General features: G+C 38.5%; 1 protein-coding gene across 9 annotated transcripts in view; it reads right to left on the reverse strand.

Moving 5' to 3' along the window:
* MAGI2 (membrane associated guanylate kinase, WW and PDZ domain containing 2) overlaps positions 1-25,595 on the reverse strand; it is a 721,242-nt gene that overhangs the window by 49,621 nt on the left and 646,026 nt on the right. For 6 of the 9 annotated variants that reach the window (XM_018068096.3, XM_018068094.3, XM_018068093.3 and 3 more), the window contains 5 exons: positions 22,029-22,120; positions 15,976-16,168; positions 14,909-14,995; positions 12,670-12,918; positions 338-523 (listed from right to left, as the gene is read on the reverse strand). In XM_018068096.3, the coding sequence (XP_017923585.2) occupies positions 338-523; positions 12,670-12,918; positions 14,909-14,995; positions 15,976-16,168; positions 22,029-22,120 (807 nt within the window). The remainder of the gene's footprint in view (positions 1-337; positions 524-12,669; positions 12,919-14,908; positions 14,996-15,975; positions 16,169-22,028; positions 22,121-25,595) is intronic. The other 3 variants (XM_018068097.3, XM_018068098.3, XM_018068101.3) reach the window with 1 other exon arrangement.

The raw sequence follows: 25,595 nt of genomic DNA on the forward strand, positions 1-25,595 counted from the left end.
ATCACTTTGCCACACTTTGGCTTGGCTTTTGGCAAGATATAAGTGAACAAAGTTAAAACTTGGCTCTCTTATAGAGTGCTTTTCCAAAACACATTAACATCATCTCTCTCTGTCTCTCAGGTTCCTCCAGGTTTGCTTTAAATGCCCTTTTCATAAGTGGGAATCTTTTAAAGAATTCAGATCCTATTTGAGATAGTTCTAAGCCCATAATTTTGGTCTGCTGCACGTTACAGCTGAGGAAGCAGAACAAAAGATGCTCTTTCAAGCAGTGACATAATTTAAGCTAATTGGAGGCTACTTAAAATTTTCTTCCTGTTTTTAAGGGCCATTGACTTACCCTCCTGAGGAATGATGCGAAGTGTTACACTGAGACCTGCATCTTTAATTAGCTTCACAATATCTGCATGAGGCATGTTAATAATAGACTGGCCATTCACAGCTAAGATCCGGTCTCCAACTTTAAGTTTTGCACAGCGATCCGCAGGACTTCCATCAATTATCCGCCCAATTTTATGGGGCACAGCTAGACAAGAAACAATAGTCACAGTTAACGTATGCTGAAAAAAATGGTGATGTTCACAGGCAAAAGGAAATGAGTTCATTTGGAAGAAAGTTCAATACGAATTAAAAAACGGCTCGTGTAGAAACGTGTAAGGATATAAATTCTTATGCGATGTCATTTGCATTAATGCTGTGCTTTTTCACTAAAAACTCAGAATCCAGCTGCGTATATATACATGGTGCATATATATATATATATCTGAAGTCCAAAATAAGTTTATAGTTCAACTATTTTGCAAACCCGGCACGTAACAAGATAATAAACAGATCAGGAGAACAATAAGGCATTACAACAGGGGAAAGGGGATAAGTTTGCACAATAAGTAGTAGTCATAAATTGCCTCCCACCTCCTAGTTCACAGAATTTCTTTATTTGTATGTTGCAATAGAGGCACTACAGACATGATTTATTTTATATACAAATAGATGTAATTACTGAAAATGCCCAGGGTTCATGAAATTGTTCTCCTCCATTCAAATATGTTAACTGATAAATAGAAATAATACAGAAGATTTATTGAGATGTGCAGCTCTCTAACTAGATATGAATAATATATGAATAGAATTGAATTTATAGATAACTATGAGTACATAGACATGTACTACATCACATCTCAGCCCCTTCTCAAAACATTATGGAACAACTTTGTTTCTCCTTTTGTTCTTCTCTGTGGTTCTCCACCTTTCTGTTTACTTCATCCATGCTCTTGTTCTGTCTTGTCCCTCATTTTCCATTGAATTTTCTAAATTTTCTTCTTGATTTTTCACCCAGTGTTTCTTTACTATTATCCTCTGTTTTTAACTGAATGCATATGCTATGGCTGACTCTTTTCTCTAGGCTCTTTCTTTCTACTACTCATAAATATGCTTATCACAATTAAATTTGACTATATATTCGATTAGTATCCTAATGGTGTCTGAGCACCCTTCCCCAATCCCACACTTCAGCCTTGGCAAACTTAGCACAAAGCAATTCAGTCCCACTATCTATCTGCAACTGGCGTTTAAAAAGAGTTTTGTTTCATTTTTCAAAAATAATATATCCTTAAAATTTTATTATCTACAGAGAACTTGGAAAAGTGAAAGAAAAGATTGTTCAAACACTTTTTGGGAAATATGTAGGCTATCAATGCTCTTATAAACCAAAGCTCTAATCTAACAGGAGATGTGTTCAGAATACATTGCTGCAGAACAAATTTCTCAGCCCTCTGATAAACATTCTCTGAAGGTGACGGTGACTAACACAGATTGCACATCTCATATGAAGTCACAATACACATACCTCAAAGTGACCTTTGTTTCTAGTATGGATGCAAGTGTTTTTACAGTGTTAAAAATTAATTTTCTGAGAACTGAAAGTATAAGTGAACTCTGAAGTGCAAGGCATAATCAAACTGCATGCTTCTTTACCACTATAGTTGAGACAAGAATATGAATTAAATCTTGGCTTTAGTAATACGGACACAATTAGTGTACTTCAGAAATGTCTTGTTGTTTAGGAAATAAGCACCTAACTTATGCCACAATGTCTAAATCTTTCTATGTTTTAAAATACACTAAATATGAATAGACCCACTTTCTACAAAAATTGTGTTTATTTTGCCCTCAATGCAGATGTATAACTGCCATGCATGTACATGAGTGAGTAAACAAGTAAAAGAGTAACCTGACACTGAAACAGTTTATATTCACACAAAACCTTTTTCATCAAATCAATTCTTAAAGCATCACCAAGAGTCATTTAAACTAACACTAAAATGTACCTGATTCTGGTATATGTAAAAAAAGATCTGTCTGAAATTGTCATGTTTTTACTACATATCAGTGGAGATCTGAAAATGAGACTGTCTTATGTGAAAAAGTAGAAATTTAGAAGTAAGAAAGAACATGAAATATGCCATAGTCAAAATTTCTGTACTTGCCATTTCTACCCCTAAAGGTGTTTTTGCTAGACTAAATATTTAAGTGGAGACATCATTTCAGTGGTGAGGGGTGTGGGAGGGTGGGGGGTGGGAAATCCTATTAATTTGCCAGAACAATTTCTGTTGGACTTCTTGTACCTGACAAGTGAATAGAGCAGATGTCTGTATGTTTGAGATGTCTGCTAAAATCAAAGCTGGAGGTGGAAGAGCCACGAGAGTCTAATTCTGATTCAAATCCTGAGAAAAGGGAAGGGAGGGAGAAGAAGGAACTTTGTGTTCTTCTCTTCTTCCCCTTAAGCCTAACGGTCTTTACCTTCCCGATAAAGGTACCCACTCTAAATATTCATGTTATGAAAGGATCAACAGTAGGTGAACATCAAAACAAAGCTTGTGTCTGTCAAGGTACCTTTTCTACTGCACTTGAGGATTCTACTGTATTTGAGGATTTAACGCTCCTCTTCTCAGGTTGTATTGGTGCCATGTGTTGTCATACAATCTTGCTGCAGAGTAGGGTGTAGAAAGCTTTTGCAGAAGGAATCTGAATCTCTAAATCTCCAAGGGATTCAAGGTGACACTGTAATGCTCTATCAGGGTTTTATGTGCAAATCCAGTGACTTACTAAGGGAACTCATAGCCATCCAGTAGAAACTTGTTTATGTCCATTTCTAGCTAAAACGAAGAAAAACTCCTTCCCTCCCAAGTAATATCCTGAGGAGTTTCTCGTCTCTGCATCTCTTCCCAGTGGAACTCTGCCTGAGAATCCTCCTAAGCCACCATATCCTGACTGCCATAGTCCCCGCTGCTTCCTTGGGAAGGGAGGATTTATTTAAGGTTTTATTTATAAACATGAGCGCTTCTAAGGGATGCAGATTACATGATGTGCAGGTTGCTTCACCAAAAAAGACCACATTAGAATATGTTGGGAAACTTAATTTTTAAGAGCCTTTGGTGGTGAAATACTTACTTTGAAGGGATAAGAAGGAACTACTCTCATAGAAGATTAATTAGCTAAAAGCTAATAACAAAGGTAGAAATCAATTGTGAATTTTCACAATGGAGAAATTTTATCGTTCAGAATGGTCACATCTACAACAGGCATGGAAGAGCTGTAAAACCGTCAGTACTGAGTGGGTTCAGTGAAGTGGTAGACAAGATCTCATGAAAAGCAATGCAAGATGATGCACATAGGGAAAAAATAACCCTGCCTAAGCTTAAGCGGAGATGAGTCCTAAATTAATTATTATCACTCAAGAGACCTGGAAATGTATTCCTACTTCTCTATAAACACAAAATCAGTAAAACAGTCAATAGGTCTTAAAGAGTTAGAAAAACAATAACAAATGAAACAAATTATTGTTAGTTACTAGTGTACACCTAAAGTATTGCTGATAGTTTCAGTATCTTCATCTCAAAAATCATAGCAATGTATTCACAAAGGTTCAGAGAAAGGCAGCATGGCAGAAAGAAGCAGAAAAGACCCTCTGCTTGAAGGAATGAACCTGCTATGTTCATGAACTCCCTATCTACAGCTTGAGAGAGAGAAGGTGGGGCAACGTTCTGGAAGGCCAGAATGAAAGGCTTTAGAAAGGGATTAGACCAATTCACAGGGGTGGGTCCACTGCAGATTAAATCAGAAATTAATGGCTGTGAAAGCTGAGGAGATGTCTGGGGAAGGTGCTGTAGGCAATGCCCTCTCTGCCACTGGTCACAGCCAAGGGACAGTGCAGAGCTGCATGGCTATTTGGTCTCTCCCAGGATGGTAGGTCTCTTCTTGGGAAGAAACCTCCCATGCCTGGCATTTAACTAGGGTTTTGTTGACACATATTTTTTTCTTAAATAGCATCTCTGGTCCTTTATTTTATCTAAGCAGAACATTTAATAATGTAATATAAAATAATGTAATGTAATGTAATAATTAAAGGAAGTCCCAGATAACTTGACTGGTGGTAAATAATTCCACTTGTCCTTAAAAATTTTTAGAAACCTATTCATACCTCTTGTAAGAATTTGCCACAAGCTGTTCTCCAAACATGTACATTTGAACAGTGGCAGCATATGCCTGGATTAGACTTTGCAAAAAATTTGATCCACTTATTTCAAAACACTGAGTTGATTTAAAATAATCTTTGCATTCAGAAAGTGGATAAGATCTGTTTTCAGAAATTTACTGATAACTACAAATTAACATTTTTCTCTATATTTTTTCTTTGATAAAAGTCACCCACTTTTCCTCTCCGTGAGTGAAATTAATATCCTTCCCACACCTTCATGTCACAAAAAAGAAAAAGTAAATTCTGTGATGTTACATCTGAGGGTCCATATGCTTGGGTCAGCTGTACACAGACCTAGAGCTGCTTCTGAATACAGATACTGCTTCTAACACTGTGTATCACAGAATCACAGAATGGTTGGGGTTGGAAGGAGCCTCTGGAGGTCACCTATTCCAGCCTCCCTGCTGAAGCGGGTTCACCCAGAGCAGGTTGTAAAGGATTGCATCCAGGTGGGTTTTGAATAACTCTAGAGAAGGAGACTTCACAGCCGCACTGGGGAACCTCTTCCAGTGCATGGTTACCTTCAGAGGAAAGAAGATTTACAGAATGAACTTTGTTTTAGTTTGTGCCAATTGCCAATTGTCTGTTCCACCCTCTTGACACCTGCCCTTTAGATATTTGTATGCAAATATCTCCTCTCAGCCACCTCTTCTCAAGGCTGAAGAGGCCCAGCTCCCTCAGCCTTTCCTCATAAGAGAGATACACCAATTCCCTAATCATCCTACTAGCCCTCCACTGGACCTCCTCCAGTAATTGCATGACTTTTTTGTACTGATAAGCCTGGAACCGGACACAGCACTGCAGATGTGGCCTCACTAGGGCCAAGTAGAGGGGCAGGATCACGTCCATCAACCTTCTGGCAATGCTCTTCCTAACACACCCCAAGATACCATTGGCCTTCTTGCCCATGAAGGCACACTGCTGGCTCATGGGCAGATTGTTGTTCACCAGGACCCCCAGCTCCTTCTCTTCAGAGTTGCTTTCCAGCAGGTCAGCACCCAGCCTGTACTGATGCCTGGGGTTATTCCTCCCCAGATGCAGGACCCTCCATTTGCTTGTTCGAACTTCATTAAAGTTCCTCTCCACTCAACTCTCCAGACTGTCCAGGTCTGACAGAATGGCAGCACATCCTTCTAGTGGATCAGCCACTCCTCCTAATTTTGTAACATCAGCAAACTCGCTGAGGGTACACTCAGTCCCTTCATCCAGATCACTGAAAAATAGGTTAAACAAGACTGATATATCTATCAACCTCTTGTTTTTTGCAAATGAAATTAATTTCTCCTCATTTGAAAGACCTAAAAAAAAGAGAAAGCACTAGAAGTTGCTGATTCTATGATGATGTTATCAATAAATAATGCTTTTCTGATTTACATCAATAATTTTTATTAATAATTATTATTTTACATCTATTCGGTACTTTTAGACATAACTGGCGAGCCTGTATTTTGTAGAAAGCAACTTTCCTATTTTTTTCCCTCTATATAGTATCTAAATATCAAAAAGTATCAGTCAGAGGGGAAAAAATTGAACCTCTGCTTTATTTATTAAACCCTCTGGCAGATAAATTTTTGCAATCTTTTTTAATGTTAACAGATACAGATAGTAAACCAAGCAAATGAACCTTCCTGAGCCAGCTGTACTTTTCAATGTTATACAGTTAATCAAATGAATATTTATTATATTCTCAACTCTCCAAACGTGCAAGAGTTTTCATTCAATCAGCAAGTTCCAGCATATCAGATTTTAATAGGATGAATATATTAAATGTAAACATCTGTAATTTCATTGCTATTGAATAATCTAAAATTTGGAAAGCTTGAGTGTGGTAGACTTTTTATCAGGGCTAAAAAATATTTTCCTGATATTGATGGGCTGTTTTATGTGGTGCTTATTTGTAAAATAGAATTCTGTGGCACACTGCAGAGTTACAGATGAAAATAATCCCTTTTGTTTATAAGGTTAATGAATCCATGAATTAAAACATCCCACTGTGTTCTAATATGGAGCATATTTGCTTGCATACCAAAGGCATAAGGATCTAGGTGGGAAGGATTGCACATATCTTAGAAAGCTGAAGATCTAAGAAAAAATTAATGTAATTTAGGTACTCTAATTCAATCTTCTCATGAAAGCAAAATGGGCCTTGTGGAATCATTAGAAAAACCCTGATTCCCTTGATGGGTTTCTGCTAAGAAAACTTGCAATGTTTGTTCTTTGAAAACACAAGAGCAGCACCTGTAGGTCCAAATGACCTATTCAGGAACATGCTGGAGGACAGAAATCATCTAGAGAAGGGAGTGAAGTGGTTAAGATCCTCCATGCTTTTTGTCCACAAAATATCAAATAGGCAATGGAGTATTTCATGCCTGCAAACTGCAGAAATGTATTTTGATGATATTAAAAATCTATTTCATTTCTTAAAGTTATTTCACTATGATTAACTGCTTATGTTGATTTGAAAAACTAAATCATGTAGCACTTTCTTTCTGGTCAAGTTATACTACCACTTTAACATGCTTAGAAAGTATGCTTTTATAACTGAAGAGGCAGAAGAACAGCTCAAACTTGAATATCAAAGCTACATAGAAATGAGAATCCAAAAGTTGCAAATATCTTCCATGGGGGACTCACACTGTGGGTGGGTTTTCACTGCTTATGCTCCAAAGATGTCCTAGGTGAGGTAGACAGACATCTTAATTTCCAATGCTTTGTTTTCTTTAGAATTTGTAGATGGGTCACAGAAAATTATGTCCCCAGGCACCATCTTACCTGGGAAAAGTATGGGAGAAATTGCTGCACAAATAACTTAGCTCACACAGTTATCATTGATCAATAAGCTGGGTTTTATAGTTCAAAGAAACTCTAGGCTGAATGGGACTTATTTCAGAATGCTGTTTTCTGCAGTCAGCAGAGGTTTAGCTTGGATTTATGTTTTTCAGTTAAGACTGCATGTTTTCAGAAATGAAAGGAACTTTTTTCATTAGGATCTGTTTCATCATGTTTTGAAAATCCAGCAGGCATTGGCATATGCAGTGTAGGGACAAATTAAAGCTACAATTCCTCTTTTGCTAAGCAGGAGGAAGGTCATAAAAAGTATGAACAGTCATCTGCCTTTAATTTCTTGAAAATTGTTTATTGATTATACCTGTATTTTCAGTTTGTTTACACTTTCTAACTGCTAATTGACAGTACCTGCTACAGTAAAATCCTGGAAATATTGCCAATTTTCCAATTCCACTGGAAGCTGAAAGTTAACTAAATCTGTTTACAACACGGTTTCTTTCTATGGAGACTAGGATGTTAAAAGATTTACAGAGAATCACAAGTTCTTTTCCTAGATGAAGTTGCATCTCAAACACATACAGTAAAAGTGGCAGGAAGATATGAAGTAGGCATGGACAAATGTACTCCATAAAACTCTAGGACAAATTCATCTTGAAATCTCATTTTGTCTATTTCCACCACAATGCAAGTGCTTTTCCATGGGATGTAGATAGTGAATTTATCTTGATACTCTAAAAATATTCCCCTAAATGTAATGCAAAGTGTAGATTAATTAATTAAATTTTAAGTATTTTAGCTGTAATTTCTCCTATCTGGAAAAGGGACAAGAGCCATAGTACCCTTTAATGTTGGAAGGGAATGTGGGGGAAGGCACAAAAATATATTTTAGAGGCAGTTGAAGTCAATCCTTACACTAGAAATAGGTCAGGAGCCTGGACAGGTGTATTTTCTTTCTTAATCTCTTAGCACCCTAAGATCCTCTGCAGTAGGCAAAATGACTTGCTCCTGGATATACCACTCAAGGACAGTTCTTTATTTATCCACTTTATCTTCTTTTACTGATAAAAATTTGAAGCATGGCTGACCTTTTCTATGCCCCTGCTTTGCCCTGTGAAATCTCTGCATTCAATCCTTGTCGTTCATTTTCCATTCCTGATCTGCCCCACATTAGAACTGCAGTTCAGTGCAAGATAATCTCCCACGCTGGATTAGAGAACGTCCCAAGTAAAGCTTTGACAAAGGGGAAACAAAATTTCTACCACTATCGACACAGGAAAATAAATGTGCCACTTACGAAAGTACCAGTAAGTAAAAATGACATCCAGATCTAAGGGCTGGTTCCAAACTACCTAACATTTATTTATTAGAATGACAGCTACTACAGTGCTGCCTATCACAAAATGTGGAAAAATAGTCTGTTCTCTAATTATGGATGTAGTCTGTCCTCACTCTGTGTATCAATAGCAAAAAAAATTGCATTTAGTATTTTGAAAATTTCTGCAAGGCAAAGGCAGGCCTGTAAATCAACTGCAACAACAAATCCCTTGCAGAGAATGTGTGGGAGACTGAAATAGTTAATGGCTTAAATACTGTTAAAATCACTGAAGTACTTTTGTCCACCGTAGCAAATTGCGTAAAGAAGCAACCGCTCACCGAAGTCCACCCCTTCCTGAATACACCTACTAATTTGGACTGTGACAGGAACTTGAGATAAGATAAAGGTGGTACTATTGTCCAATTATCCTAGGAGAAGAATGTATCCATAAGTGTGAGAAACTGGAATCCTAATGGCTCAGACAATCAAGGGGCAAGTTGACGATGTGCAAAGCAAGGAAAGAGGCAAATCCTGCGAGGCAGGGTAGTGTTTCTCTGTCCTTAAACAAATGACTCAGCTGTGATACCTCTCCTCCAGGGAACTACCGGAACAATGAACATGTACCCTGAAGATATTAATCTCTGCTGATGGGCCATAATGGACTCAACTGTGCTGATGGAACAGGCAGCTGTCTTAAAGGTGTCAAAGACTCATGAAATGTTCTGTGATCCAGTATTACATCATTCATTGTAAAACTCCCCACCTCAGGGGAGGTACTGGGGGTGTTTCTACCTAGCCTAAGCATAATAAAAATCCCTGGGATTTTCCTTAGCACCATGGACTTCTTCGCCCACCATACGGGTTTCTTCTCACATCATATGGGACTTCCTTTACCACCACGGGCTTCTTCCCTCAAGATACTCTGGGGCTTCTTCTGTCACCACACAGGCTTCTTTTCTCACCACCCAGGGCTTCCCTCAATGGATCCAGACTGCAGTCATCACTTCAACAAGACGGGGACTCTCAACACCAAGAAGACCACAAGAAGAGGACCAGCAGGATGCCATTGGAATCCATGGAATGGTGATTTTTTTCTACTTAATCTGTCTGTCACTCTCTTTCTCTCCCCCTCCTCTTTTTTCCTATTTTTGTCTCTCTCTCTCTACCTCACATTTACTGTTAAATAAAAATCCGTACTGTTGACTTTGGCATATGGTCTCATTTGCAACTTATTTTGGGCAGAGACATCTCTCTTTAATAATTTAATGAATTGGATCATAACAGCATGTCAAGAAGATGTTGACCAAGACCCTAAGCCTCTTGGAACAATAGTGACATCTTTTAATTCTGGGAGCTCCTGAGCCTTTCACGGTAAACGGAGTGTGAGCTTTTGTGTAAACCCTTGAGCTTTAGGTCAACTACAAAGCAGCAAACCAATGAACCTGCAGCTCTGTAGCTAGTAGCAACTTTGTTGTAATGACTACTTCAATTTTAACAGTCCTTGAAGCACAAGCACCTAGTGACAAAAAGTGCACGCTCCTGTTCTCAGCAGGAGCTGTTGGAATTTACTGGATTGTAAAACATAGTTTGTAAGTATGATTTCAAGAACAAGAAAAATACTTTCAGTGCATGATTAAGTCCCTTCTTGAGTAAAAGTGATGATGATACTTATACTTCCAAAACCTCAAGTCTTTTGCTTCTACAAGAAAGTAGAGAAGGGAGTAGAGTAATTGAAATAAACATTCTTAAATCAAAGGAACTCTTCTCCATACTTTGCCCTGAGGACGCTCCCAGTGAGACAACTTTTTAGGTTATGCTATTCCTAATAGTGTCTGGCACTACAAGATACTTCCTTTTCTGACCTATTTTGCCTATTTTGATTCTTTCAGAATTGCTTTGCAATTGCAACATTAACGTTTCACTCCGTATGCCTACACAGCACCATTCTGTGCCACAGGGGGACACAGGAACTGTCAACAAGTGCACTGGCTCCAAAACCAGGAACACTGGAATAATGGCTATGCTCCTCTTAATAAAGCCAAAATTACATCACCCAAATTAAGTAAAGAAAATAACCTCTCTTACTTTACAAAAACTCAATGGTTTTTCGACTGTTTTTATGACTGATGACAGATCATGTAATTTTCAGCATATTTTTTCTACTACAGCTTTGTAACAGAATTCACATAGAAAGGTTATTTTCTTCTCTGTTCTGTCACTGTCTACAGTAAATGTAATTTTTTTGTTCATTGCTGTTCTTGCAAACTTAGGATTTGGTGCTCTTTGGGATCACTGAAATTCAATGCAGCTATTATTTGAATAAATTCACTTGTCACTTCCATAGCAGACTGTCATTTTCCTTTACTATTGGAGATGTCCAACTGAGCATCAACAATGACTACCTATGTAGTTGCTTGTGCAGAAAGTACTGTAAGAACATGTTGGAGGGTAAGGGGCAAAGCTGGATCTTGAACCTGGATCCGTAGTCTTCAGGAGAATATTCCAGTCACAGAATTTTTGGTTGCTTGAGCATTTTCTCTTTCTCTTCCTCTCCTCATTCCTTCTCCATCTCCCCAACCACAAACTCTATGAAGTATTTTTTTTGAAAAATTCATGACTGACTTAACTGATTAATATGCATGTATCTTAATGTCCTCTATGGATTATTTTTTTTTCCTTTCTGATCTTCTACAAAAAACTTCCAGTTGGCTATTATATTCAATAAAGTGAAAACTCAGAGTCCCAAGAGGTTAATTATCTATGGTTTTGTTACAATATCAATTCTGGCAATCATGGAGTTTTAAAATTCAGCTGAGGTAACATGAAAAGCAACTCTCTTAATAACTGCATGATCATGAAATACTGCAAAGAAGTTTTCTGAGATAATTTGCTATTGTGAGATAGGGTTTTCCCCGTACTCTCTTAGCTGGTTTTCAGTTATGAATTTAGAAGAGTAAAGTTTGGTGATTTTGTCAGGTGCCAGCTTTGGGCTAAAGATCAGTTCCTTCAAAACATGTTTTGAACGCAGGGAAAGGACTGCATTAGGCTGCAACATGCAAAATTATAAATGTTCTTACTTCTCTTGGTTTTTCATCTGTGGTTAGCATTCACAGTTTCAGGCAGATTTGGTGGGGGATGCAGATGCCTCTCAACATGAAGCCTATTTTGCTTCCTTCTTCCAGTGGGCTCAGCATTCAGTTGGTTAAACGTCACTGGAAAGACCCAAAGGCCTCCGTGTGCCTGCAGCTGCCACTACCAAAGGGTTTGAGTCTTCTGTAAGTCCTATGTCACATCTGCCTGGTCTCTCCCTAGATCTACCCAGGACATCTCAAATGGCACCAGATGCCTGTATTAAAGCAATAAAATTGACGCACAGCAAACACTACTTTTCTGAACAGAAAGCAAGTTATAATTATTAAGGGCAGACCTTGGAATCTGGATTCTACTGAGTATAGGGAGATACATCATCTCCCTGTGCACAGTTGTAATTTTTACGGTCTCTATACTCCACCCGGTTAAAAAATCAGCCTCTCTGCACCTGCATCTAACCAGTTTTCCCGTTTTCTAGTTACTTCTTTAGTCCCCTAACTGGACAGCTACTTTCATAGGGTTTACTGTGATCTAAGCTTTTATTTCAACTTCCTGAACTTCATCTAGATTTAGTAAAAAAAAAAACAACCAAAACCAAAAAACTCAGTTGGACATGGGGGAATAATTTATTCATATAATCCTACTGGTTGCCCGCAGAGTTTCTTTGTGACGTAGTAACAGAGAAAATCTACTTTGTGGGTAAATCCTGTATTACTCTGACTGCCAAAGGAATGTGGGAAGCACAGTGACCGAGAGGCCAAAATAACCTCTGGTTTTGCCCAAAATACAACAGACAAATAATGCCCCTGCAGCAACATTAAGAGTACCTTCCCTTTTAATCTCTCCAGCGATAAATTATTAGCAGGTAGGTTTAAATTAATTTATTTCTTTTTATTTGGGGCAAACTTGGAAAAGTATAAATTGAACAACATGATTTACTTACTTATTGTGGACCCAGATTCGGGCCTGTTCAGGGAGCTGATGATAACAAAGCCAAAGCCCTCGTTCTCCTTGCGGTGGATCACCACGTCGCTGGTTTGCAGGCTGTGAGACGCGAAGCCCTCGGGGGGAGTAGCGTTGCTGCTGGAGGCAGCGTGATTGCTGTTCGCGTAAGTCGTGTAGTCACTTCTTGGAGAACTGTGGTGCGTAGACACCGAGCCTGGGCTTCTGCCATTCTCTGGGCAGGGTTCTCCTACAACGTAAATCACACTAGTGTCACAGTCTGACTTGCTCAGTGGCTTTGTGACTTACAGTACATTTGCTAATGCTACATGAATACAGCTGACTGTCTACAGCCCAGACTACTGCAAGTATTAAACTAGGAGCTGTAATAGATGCAGAGAGACAGGAATCCACACAATTATGCAGAACGTTCAAGGGTAATCAGATAAAGCAAGCATGAACCCTCACTGCTAAGATAGCCAGAAGAGGGGAAAGTAAAGTGAGAAAGAGTGTCTGTCTGGATTGCAAAAACATTAGCAAGCACTATTCCCTTATCTGCTGCTTGATCTTTCATCAAGAGGAAAATGTGATTCTCTAATTCCATATAAAATTATTTGTGTTTGGATTACAGGAATTTAAGCAGGGAGCTAGCATAGAGTAATTAGGATTAGCTGCATTATGTTTTTCTTACAAGCTGATTAGTATGCTCAAAAGATGTTCATGGAACAGAGTAGTTATACAATGAAAATAATCACAAGTAGTTTTTCTGTGGGTGTCATGGCAGAAGCAGTGGTCATTTAAAGAGTTTGAGGACGTTCTTGTCTGGGAAGTTCAAAAGGGCAGAAGTGAAAATGGAGTCCATCCACACCTCGGTATTGCTTTATAGTAACAAAAACAGAGAACCAGCTAAAACTTTTGGGATTACACATTTTTTAGTGCAAGCATTTTGGCAATTGAAAACAGTAAAGTTACTTCTCCAGATGGGAAAAAAGATTTATATTCCTTGCAGATCTGAGTTGTTTACACAAATCAGCATTTATTGACAGTTTTAATACAGAACTTTCAGATAAATGTAAGTAATATGTTTTCTGTTCTGAGCAACAAGAGTGGCAGAGTCATTTTATTGAACATGTGAGGAGCTCACGCATACACACATACAACCTAGGTAGAGTGTTTGCAAATTAGACCTTCAGTGTGTATACATTAATAAAATAAACATCATCCAAGGACAAGCTGTTTTCTCAGTCAGGTGTGTCCTTTAGCGGTCCTTCTGCAACTATGAAATAAAGTAATTAGAGAGTATAAAGAGGAAGAAAAACAAACAATTATTATACTCCTGCTTTGGAACTGAAAATCTCCAAAAGTTATTGAACCAAATCTGCAAATAAATGCCATAGTCAGTGACAAGAGAGATCTCATTTTCTGGCTGTCACATTTCAGAATGCTGAATATTGTTTATGTCAGTAGGGTTGCAACAGAAAGAAAATTATCTTACTCTGTAGAATGACCAAAGGCTGGCTTGGCCATAAAAGAATGCAACTGAATGCCATTAAATATAGGAAAAGAAAGATAAAGGAGGAAAAGTTTATATGGCTATTTGACTGTCAGCTATGCAATAGACATTCGTCAGAAAAATTTTTCTTCTGGCTGTGAAAAAATGGCATTTTAATCCACATTGTTCCAAATACCACATTTTCCTAATCAATTGTGAATTGTGATTTTCTGTTCCAGATCTGTGTAAGTGTATGTGAAAAATGGTGATTCCAGGTGAGGGCTAATATATGTATATCAACTATAGGCAAGGAAACCCCCAGGCCCCTCTGTTGTATGCATTCACGCTAGTGAGAAATTCCCATGAAATTAATTGGCTTGATGTATTAGTATAGCGTTTTGCAGTCACGCCCAACATTAGTAGTTTTAAAATTTTTTCACAAAGCTTATGTTATAACACAACACATTAAAATCTTGTTCAGCTCCTGCAATGCTTAAATATTAATGAGTTACACACCATATTCCCTCGTATGGCACTCTGAAGGCCCAAGAACAACTTCAGGTGTTTTACCAGCTTGCCTCATCCTCTGTGCCAGGAGACCAGGTTGGCTTGCAGACCCTTTAATACTTAACAAGCAGCAGCAAAGGCTGGCATCCACTCTGTGCTAACCCTCTTGCTAATTTTGCCTGCATTCTGTACAGCTGGCTGACCCGGGAAAGGCGCTAAAGGCGAGGACTCGGCGGATTACCTTGGTTATTGGCCATTTTCCTCGCGCTGGGGGAGCTGCGAGGGGGCGTCGCGCTGGGTGCAGGGGGAGTTTTCTGGCTGGAGGACTCTGGAGTCAGTAACAGAAGAAAGTCAGTCCCGCGAGAGCGTGGCTGTCAGGGAGCTGCGGTGCCGCAGTGGGAGGGGGACTGAGAACACGAAGGTGAGTGGGAGGGCGGTTTTTTGGCAGGGGAGCGAAGGGGAATGGTGCAGGCAGCGACAGTGGATCTAGGGCACAGGGAGGCATAAGACAGGACAGGCTGGGAATATGGGTTTGCTCATTTCTGGTGCCTCAGTGAAGTGTACTCACCACAAATGTTTTAAAAGTTCTTAAATAAACTTCTCTTCTCGAGTAAGCGAAGGTTGCAATGAAACGGCATTAAATTCTCCCATCAAAGCTTTACTAGATGCTGCCACACATTCCTCCAGGTTCTGATGTTTGAGACCAAGCTAGTCTAAACATCTAATTTACTACAAATACTTCATATTGTTTTAGGTTCATTTTCTGAATGTGTCTCCTCGATGGGAGAATCTGGCCCTGTTCCTAGGAGCCACTTGTGCCCTACAGAAGGTTTTCAGCCAACTTGTGTTGCAGTTCGGGGGGAAATTCCAGATGACATAAGTGAGACCAGAAATGGGCTTTTAACATACACAAGAGTGAAATGGGTTCCTGCCCTGAACAGTTAATAGTCTTTGAGCCTTTCTCTGATTGCTTATTGACACAGTCAGCTCAAACGGCTTTAACTTGGGTGAACGATTAGTCCCAAAAGTGGACAAGAGGAGACAGTACAGACCAAGACAGCATGGAACAAATCCAGAGCACTCATGATCACCACACCAGGGTTGCCAATACTGTTTCCACTTCTGAAGGAAACAACACTCAGCTGTAGTATTTTTGTCACAGAAACAAGGGACACATTTACAATTATTCTTTCCTCAAAATGACACCAACATTCACTTTTATTTCCTCTGTTTTTTAAGAACAGCACCTGTTTGTGCTGCTAGCATTGGGATCTGTTTTCCATTTCACCTTTCCCAGCCTTCACTCACCCGTGGGTAGCACCTTTCTCCTCACAGTAAGATTCACTTGCCCGTTTCGGGCAGCGTTATGCATAAGATCAATCACATATCGGTGGGTTTTGCCGGCCACTGGAATCCCATCTACATACACCAGCTCATCACCAGGATGGAGACGACCATCTCGGTCTGCTGAGCCCATGGCAATTACTGCTCCGATGAGAATCTAGGCAGCAAAGAAACAAAATCCTGTCATTTATACACTGAGCCTCCAACTTACATGAACGTTGCTTTGATTTTCCCTTTGTTCCAAAATCAGGCTGGCGATTCAGTGCAGGTGAAGAGATCTGTGTGTCTGAGAGCTCTGCTTCCTTGCCTTTGGTAAGAAGGTGTTTCCTACCTGCATAGGAGTGACACACCTGAGAATCCCAATCTAAGGAAAATCTACTTGATACCTTCAAATCAAGAAAATCTATCTCTAAGGAGTGTGGAGTTACAGACTACATTATGCAGAAGATCTAAACATTAATTCCATGTAAGGATCCTTTTGACTTAAAATTAGTGAGTCTACATATTTCTTATCAAAGATTCTTCACTGCTGTGTGATTTAAACACCTGAAATTAAGCACCTGAGATCATTAGTGGCAGTGACCCCACTACACAGAGTTTGCTTTCAGACTCTTTAGGAGAAAAGAAGTGCTATATTAAAATGTTGTTACTTAGAATGAATAATTGCTTAGGTAGTGACTGATTAACAAAATGGAAAAAAAGAGGAAAAATGTCAGCTTGCTCTGGGCAGACATTGTTTTCCCAAATCAACATTTAAATGTAATTTGTATGGGGCGTATAAACTAGTAAAAACCTGTCCAAAAACTTTTAACAATTTTCTCCACTTTATATACATATAATTTCACATAATTTATTAGAAGAAGACATATATATTTTCCCTGTGGAATAACTGGTAGAACAGTTGAGCTTGATTCAAACAAAACCTGCTTTCTTTGAAAGAATATTAAAGCATTCAGAGAGTGTTCCAAGTTTTCCTTTCTCTTTTTCACTGTGACAGTGAGCATAGAATGATGGATATGACATGCCGTGTGACAATCTACTTTAAATAAGAAAAGAAAAAAGCTATCAAGCACTGCTTTTCATGATGAACTGCAAAGGCTAGATGTGCTAGTCACACAGGTGCTCCTGTGGGTTTTTTTGTGGTCTTAGTTGCACAGTTGCAAATATCCCAGCAGAGTGTTTAAATGAAAACCTATGTGGAACCTGGAGAATTTCCCCCAATTTTTAGTCTCCCTTTGGCTTACTTTTGCTTTCAAAACTTAGCAAAAAGAGAACATGATGCAGCGTTTTCCTGATTTCTGGTGTTCCTGGGATCCTGTTAAGCAGCGCCAGGTTGAGTGGCCACAGAGAGTTTCAGATTCTCCATTCTGTTCTTCAAATAGTGAAAGAATATACCTCAAAGCTCTGGCAAATACTTTGTGCAAAATCCAACTATGAAATATGTATTTATGCTCCTTTACTGGACAGAAAAAAAGCTCTCCAAGGCTATGTTTAGCTAGATGTCCACAGAGTATTCTCAAAATCTTCCCAGTTGGGCATATGAGTAAGAATTTTTTCCTAGTTCTCTTGCGAAGAGATTGGTGATAGCCCTCTGCAGCTTGGAAGATTACAGGGAGAATCTTCTTCCTTTGGTTTTATTGAGCTCTTTAAGTTTTTTTGTGTTTGTCTGTCAAAATATTGAACAATTTGTGCATATTTAACCTTTGGAGAAACACAAATGCAAATCACAGCACGTTAGGTCACCAGTATCCACAGCAAAGTGCAAAAACTCCTTCTAATTTTGACTAATTAATTATTGCTGATATTTCACATGTCCACCTGGGAATGTGATTGTGTTACTCATTTCAGTGGTGGACTCCTAACCTAAGTAGCAGGGTCCAACTTTGAACACTTCAGGTGTGTTTGTCAAGATGAGGGCCATCATATCTGTTACTTGTATATTTAATAGCAAGAATAGCTTAATATTTCTACTTTTTCATTTTCTGTGTCTGAACTTGTTTCTTATCCAGCATCTGCTCTCATTTCATGGATGAGTAGTTGCCATAATAGTTATCAATTCTACATGCAAAACACAAATTGGAAAAATATATATCAGGATTATATTACCTCTGTAATGCAGTTTCATACTGGGATGAGATTGCTTTGAATGTGTGAGGAATAGGATGACGACATGTAAGCGATAAAGATTTTGTTGGAGAGAAAAAGGAAAGTTTCTCCTAGCGCTTGAGATTAAACATGAGAAATTCTGGAATTAGGAAGAGTGTGGCAGAGCACAATCTGCAATTGAAGCCCGGTTCTATTAACTGATACATGTTAATTTGTTTTGATATTGGCTTTCTTTGTGATTCCTGGTAATTACTTGATTTTGTGTTTCAGTTTCTCTGAATATGACACAGTAGCTTCACAGGCATATAGTAAAATTAGGTATATACAGATAAAAGGTGTGATTCACTTAGTTTTAATGTCTCTGATGTCTAAATACAAGCTATTCATCTGAACTCTGCCCAATTACTGCTAAAATAGGACTTCCCATGCATTATACCAACATTTTGCTCAATGGACATCTGTTATGTCTTAGAAGTGTCTGTATCCTGGCACTGATAATAAAAAGAATGTAAACATGCATCTTGCAGACATTTTTGAGAAGGATTGCAGTCCATCTGTGTTGAAAAGGTAAAACTCTTAGTAAAATTATGTACACGTTCCTGTGATTTTGAGTTTTGACCTGCATAAATGTATCCAAAATACATCTCCCTTTTGAGACAGCAATTTTCAACATCAGGAAAGTTCCAATTTATGTGTATTTGCAATGTTTCAGTGATACTATAATTAACTGTAACAGAGCCAGATTAAATCCTCAAGTTACTGGGAGATATGAGAAATACCTATGGCGATATGAGTAGATTTGAGAGGTGATTGGAACTGGCACAACCCACACTCCTGAGATTTGAAATTTCTCAGTTTAAGTATTTCCTTTCAAAAGCATCTTTATGCTTACAAATACGGAAAGTGGAATATTTCAGCAGCACTTTATTCTTCTAAGGAGCCATGTAGATGATACAACTAGAATGAAACTAAGCTACAGTCCCTCTATAGTGCCAGTATTATCCTTCTAAAAAAACTTATTTGGATTCTGCTTCTTTGAAAAAGTTATTGCCTTATGCTGAAGAACCCATATTCCTTTTCAGAAATCAAACCACAAAGACAAAAGCTTCCTTTTGTTCTGTATTACCTGACTGCACAGCAGGAGACCTGAAACAAAAATTTCAAAGTGTCTCGGTTCTTGTTTCATAGGAAAAGCAGGGGTTTGGAGACTGCCTCTCCTTCTCTGGAGGTGAAAGAAATTGGAGGCTGCAGGCGGGCTGTCCATGGGGGAGCAGGGAAGCAGTGGAGGGGAGAAAACAGTTAAGAAGTCTTGTACTTTGAATACAAAATAGAGGGACACTAAAAAAAAGAGAAGAGTGTATCTGTGTTCTTTATTGGTGATGTATTTAATCAGTGAAAACAAATAGGTGGGCAACAACGAGGGAGTGAGAATTGAGAAATTCAGCACTGCAACACAGTTCTGAGGAGGTGCCTTTTTACCTTAGGATCCTCAGCCTCCAGTTAGGATCTTATTAACTCTTGAGGACTTTAAGACATGGTTTGTGGGGAGACATAAATCCCGTTGGACTGATAAATCTGGGAAAAAATGCTTTTGTATTTTCAAGCATTAAAATAGAGATAGCAACCTTGAGGCTAAGCACGGGCTGGGAGCAATTGTTCACTAGGACAGTGAAGTGTCTTAGAGGGTGGTTCACACAAGGCAGCATTTTTGGTCCTGCTTTCCAATAACAGCAAGGTGCTTATCTCTGCACTTGGTATCCAGCTATGACTCTTTGATTTTGGACAACAAAGTCAGGTCAGTCCTTTGTTGAAAAGACACTAGAAAGACCTTTTTCCTCTGTAACAGTTCAGTGTATAATGCAGGTAGCTGTGGGGCAAAGGGCTTGTTTCAAAATTCCTTTTCTACTGGACTGCTGAGCAGAGACTCAAGTCTCTCACAACTCTGGCATGTATTCATAACTATCAGTATATCGGGTATTCTATATGAGTTTTTTCTCAGTTCTTTAGGTTGAAATTATTCAATTTTATATAAATAATCATCTTTTAAATAAGGCATTTGAACTGCACTTTTTCCCATGAGATTGTTATAAACCTCCAATTTGCAGAGTCAGTCAGATGCTCAGTCTGTGACTACTCAATTATCCATTTGTAATGACAAAAGCACTAAAGAAGACACTAAGAGAGACTTCCCCAGAATACTGAGCAGCCTTGTAGCCAGGGACACTTTCCTGGGAGAAAGGAAATGCCATTAGACACTATTGTCTGAAGCTGTTAGAGGGTCATTTCCAAAAGCTCTAGAATGATAGAATGGTTTGGGTTGGAAGGGACATTAAAAGTCATCTACTTCCAACTTCCCTGCAATAGGGGAGAGAAATCCATTGGCATTGACACCTTCCACTACACTGGGCTGCTTAAAGCCCCAGCCAACCTGGTCTTGGAGGTAGTGCCTTCCACTAGTGCCATTTCTTTACAGATATAAAATGGTAAAATGGTTTCATCCAGTAGGTGAGCTTTGAGAACCATACTGGCTGGGCTATCTAGAAAGGACAGGAAAAATGCTTAGTTGGAGAATGTGCAGATGATGGCCTCATTTTATATGCAGTGAGACATGCTCCATGGAAGGAAGTTTAATGTCAGAGGGGCTTCAGGCACACATCTATCACAAGTGTAGATGAAGAAGCAGTGTTGTTTTGGAGTCCTTCTGTAGAATAATAACTTATATTTGAAAATCATTCCAAAACACTCATTCTAAACTAGAATATCTGCATTTCAATCAGCATTTGAAGCATCTTTTTGAGAATAGAGTGTATTTTTTTCTTTTTTACAGGAGACATCAGTAAACTATTAATATTTATCAGTACTTTGACAGATGTTGAAAATTTTAAAATAGAAGAGCTTTATTTCTCAGAGCCATGTGCTGTTTAATGTTAATTCTTGAATGAAAACTATATTATTCTGTATGCATTTGAATACAGAATACACAAATCCATCAACTAGGGAATATATAAATCTATTAATTAGTTATACCTTATGTCAGAAATGTGGTAACACAGGACTCAGACTGTGCATAAGGTTGTGATAATAAAACACTATTATTATTGACTTGGGATTAGTCCTCGCTGCCAAAATATGGTTACATCATTAAGTTTTTTCTGAAGGAGTACTAATTCTGTCTGTTCTTTCAAAATTATAGTATTTAGATATACCATTAATTTATCAAAATATGTAATATTTCTCATGTCTCACACATTAGCCCCGTATCCTCTGGGCTTCTACAATATTTCTTTTAAATACTGTGTATATGTTTTATGTTATATATTTATTTCAGCTGCAGTGAATCTATGTTAGTTTTGTTACCTGTTATTTGGTTACAGGGATGTCTCCCTCTGAATGGTATAAAGCTACTATTTTTTTGCCTGATGTATCATATGATGTTGACATCTAACCTGCAACATGGACCACTGTTCCCTGGTGGGGCCTTCTGTGTTTCTGGAAATAAACTGCATTGTTGACAGTATCTTTTAACCTTATGCATATATTATGCATACAGTCTGCCTACATTGGACATGCTGATAGATAGTCTTACATAATCTGATTTCTAAAACCTTCTGCTTAAACTTGGGTTTGGAAAGTCAAGATTAAAAGATACCAGGTCACACTCTGCAGTAATGGGATGAGTGATGCACTGTTTCTACCTTAATGCCTTCTGATTCCAACTTAATTTACTGTTACATCTTTCAGATGTGAACAACCTGAGAGTTCTGTCTTATTCTATGGATGAATAAAAGCCATTTTACTTATAGCCTTAACACAGTATTCATTTGGGTTCAGCTATGTAGTAATATTTTTCTGACCTTTACACAGATTTTAGAATGTGGAAGGAAAAGGAAAATCAGGAAGAAATAACTCACAGGCTGTCCAGGCTCATCTCCTCCCAGGATCCTGAAGCCAAACCCAGACTCCATTCTCCGAAGGTGAACATCCAACTCCTTGTAATCGGGACCTGGTTTAAAGGGAAATCCCACTGAGCAAAGCATATTGGCTTTGTCTTGAGAATTTGCACCATCTTCCCTCCCACCTTGTGTTCATTGCACATGACTAATGGCATCCTGTTAGAGCTGGTGGAAATAGATGGGCCACAGACAAGGAAGAGAATTGAAAATGCAGGTTATCTCTTGGAGGATGATTATGTTCAGTAGAATACACTAAACCAAACTAGAATACATTCATAGAAGAACAGAACTGGAAAAGTCTGTCCAAAATAGAGGCTATAAAGTTGTCTTCTTCCTAAAACTGACTGCATAATGGACTGCTGTTCATCCACCTCTGGTATTTAATTTGTGTTTTCCTTGCAGTTCATTAAACCCTAAAAAGAATAAACTGAAATGGGAGATAGAGATACATCAGTCCAAGTTGCAAAAGATGAAAATCATTACAGGTCATTTAAGTTCCAAACACAGATATAGAACAGTATGTCTTTTTATGTAATGTAGCTTTTAAGTATTCACTTTCAGGTAATACTCTCAATAAAGAGTTTTGACGAAAGCTCTCATTATAAGCCTCTAAGTCTTAGGGTTTAAACTGAAGGCTAGCATCATTAACTTGAACTCCTTAAAGCTACCCAATTAAAGTCTCAACAGCTTTCCGAATCCTTAAGATTGTGCTTCCATATGCCCGTGTAACCTGGCTGTAAAAATATATTCTGTCCTGGAAAATATCAATTCAGGAACAAAGTGTCTTTTAAAAGACATTTTCTTATAAAAGTGTCTTTAGCTTCACTTGAAAGAACCTATTGTTCTGGGTCAAAAATAAGAATAATTGAATAAAATTTCAAATATTACGAAGTGAAACTGTAAGCATTTAAGGGACTAAGAACTTGTTTATTGTGACTATTGCTTTGTCTGCATGCTCAGAGATGCTTTAGGCTCATCACTTAAAGCAAGACAGTGATTAACAGGAATGGTCATTCCTAGGAATTGCACTCTGGTCTACATATTATGACAGCTTTGGTCAGCTTGTTGCTAACCCCCAGAGACAAAAAGAAATGAGTAGGTTTATTTCAGCAAACTGCTCATGGTGTGACCAGTTGTGCCTTGTTTCCTCAGGACATGAGGGACTACAGATGGCTGAAACACGGTACTGCAGCATCTCTCATAGATCTCCCCTCAGAGCCATCAGTGAACACCTCATAAACTGTGGAATTGAGCAGATCCCAGGTTTAGTCTGGGATTAAAGCTGAATCTATTTCAGTCAAGTCTTGCAAAGACAAATACAGAACTACATGCACTGGTCCTATACTATGACTGTGCAATTAAAAATCCTCTATAGATAGCAGCATAGTGCATTATTTCAACAATCTATATTGGTAAGAGATTGAACCACAAATATTTCAGTTGGTAAAATAAAAGTATTACCTTTCCCTACCAACTTACTTGTCATATATTGAGAATCCAAAGAGAACTGAACAGCTTATTATACTGACTTTTTCAATTTATTTGATAAGTGTCTCAACAGTATATAAAAGAACAAATAAAGTTTTTGCATGTACAATATGTTAACTTAATGCAAATTGTTTACAAGTTGTAAGAGGCAAAGGAATTTTCAGATTAAAGAAATACTTTATCTCTACCTGATTTGCTGTGCCTACAAGGATGAGGCTTATCACTAGGGAGAGAGCTTTGTAGATAGATACAGTATGATCACCATTTGTAACTCAGGTCTAACACTCAAAGGCACTGTTTCCAGCAGTCTGTCACAAACCAAGCACTACCTTTATTTGCACACATGTGAATGAATATGTACGGTTGGGAATGTACAAGAATGTCAGGTTGCGAAGAATACTTGCTTTGGCAAACTGAGATGAAAACATCCCTCAAACAGATACACTGACAAAGCTCATCCAAACTAATGTTGGCACCAGACTCCAAAATAACAGGTACTATTTCTTCTAAAAGACACTGTTTTTCTTCCTGTTTAAAACTGAGTAGGTAAGCCAGATTGGCCAGGAATAGGTTTAGGTTAAAAAATACTGTATATGGGCATACTTTTTTATGACCTCTAACACAGTTCAGAAGCCTTTGGATTAACTGACTGTGCCACCACGCTTGCTCAGAAGAGCCTTCCTTCCCAAAGGTTAGAAGTCTGTGGAGACCATTCTCTGCCAATTCTTACCAGGCCACTGAAAACTGCTTTTGAAAAATAATGTTCTTTTCTGTCCCGCTAAGGAGACAAAACATGGGACTGGAAAGGACCCTTGGGTCATCTAGTCCAGCTTCCTGTTATTGCAAACCTCTGCAAGCAAACAGCACACAGACCTTACTAGTAAAGACACAGGCAAAGAAGGTCTGAGTTTCTTTGTGGTCTTTGTTGCTAGGTCACCTGCTTCATTCAGAGTTTTCACTGACGGATTGCATCCCATAAATTTACTTACTTTTTGCAGTAATATCACAGTATCTCCAGTGACTGACTAGTACACAAGACTGCTTCCTCCGCTGGTGCTGTTGGTTATTTCAATTTCCTGTTTGGTATGGTGTGACTCTACTGGCTGCACTGACCACCTCTGCACTGGTCTGGAGACAGCTACACCATAGATTCCTCAGGTTACCTCTCTGAAGGTGGATCGGGTTTATACCCTTGTTTTTTTTGGCTTGATTCATTAATGAAAATAAGACAGAAGATTTAATGCAAGGCTCTCCAATAATATTAGCCTTTCAGTTCAGAAACTGTTCTTTTAGTAGGAATGTTTACCTGCTTTCTAGCCATAGCTCTTTACATTTCGTGATAAGCACTGTCTTCTCCAGGCTAATGTAAAAATGTTTCAATTATATCTGGCATTTTGTAAAATTTCTGGTTGAAGTATAAATGGATTAAGCTTGTTTGGTGTAAAAAATCAGTTACCAGATTAATCTGAGCAACCAACTTCTGCTAAACTCCTTTCCCATGGTTCTCAGTTTATCTCCATATTGGCAGTTCATCTTTGATAGAAAATATGTTCTAAAGCCCTGCTGCTACTGAGATCCCTTTTTTCCTGATTCTGAAAGACAGGTAAGCTGTTCATTAATATGTACTTTTCCTACAGGAGCTCATGTTTGGTAGATTTACTGGATGCCCCTACTGATACGTGGCAGCAGTTGGTTATTCTTGAATATACACTGATCAAGTGTTCTTACCCACGTAAATGATTACATTTCATCTGATATTCCTCCAGTGCTTACTTCTCTAGGACTCTGGTACTTTTTTTTTCCTCACAAAGGATTGTTAGATAGACTAAATCTTGGGTTTTCTTGCTGGAGCAGATTTTCAATTGATCATACAGAGAAAATTACCTCTATTTACAGAAAAATTATGCTCCTGTGCCTTGCAGTGTACTGCAAACTGTTGGTTAATATAACTTCATCATGGAAAATGTGTCTTTTTGTTTTCTCTTGCTAACTTAGATTAGCACCTTGTGGTTCATGCCAAGTAAGAAGAAATGAATA

The sequence above is a fragment of the Manacus vitellinus genome, unplaced genomic scaffold (assembly GCF_001715985.3).
Source record: "Manacus vitellinus isolate BGI_N305 unplaced genomic scaffold, ASM171598v3 scaffold_13_pilon, whole genome shotgun sequence".
Lineage (NCBI taxonomy): Eukaryota > Metazoa > Chordata > Aves > Passeriformes > Pipridae > Manacus > Manacus vitellinus.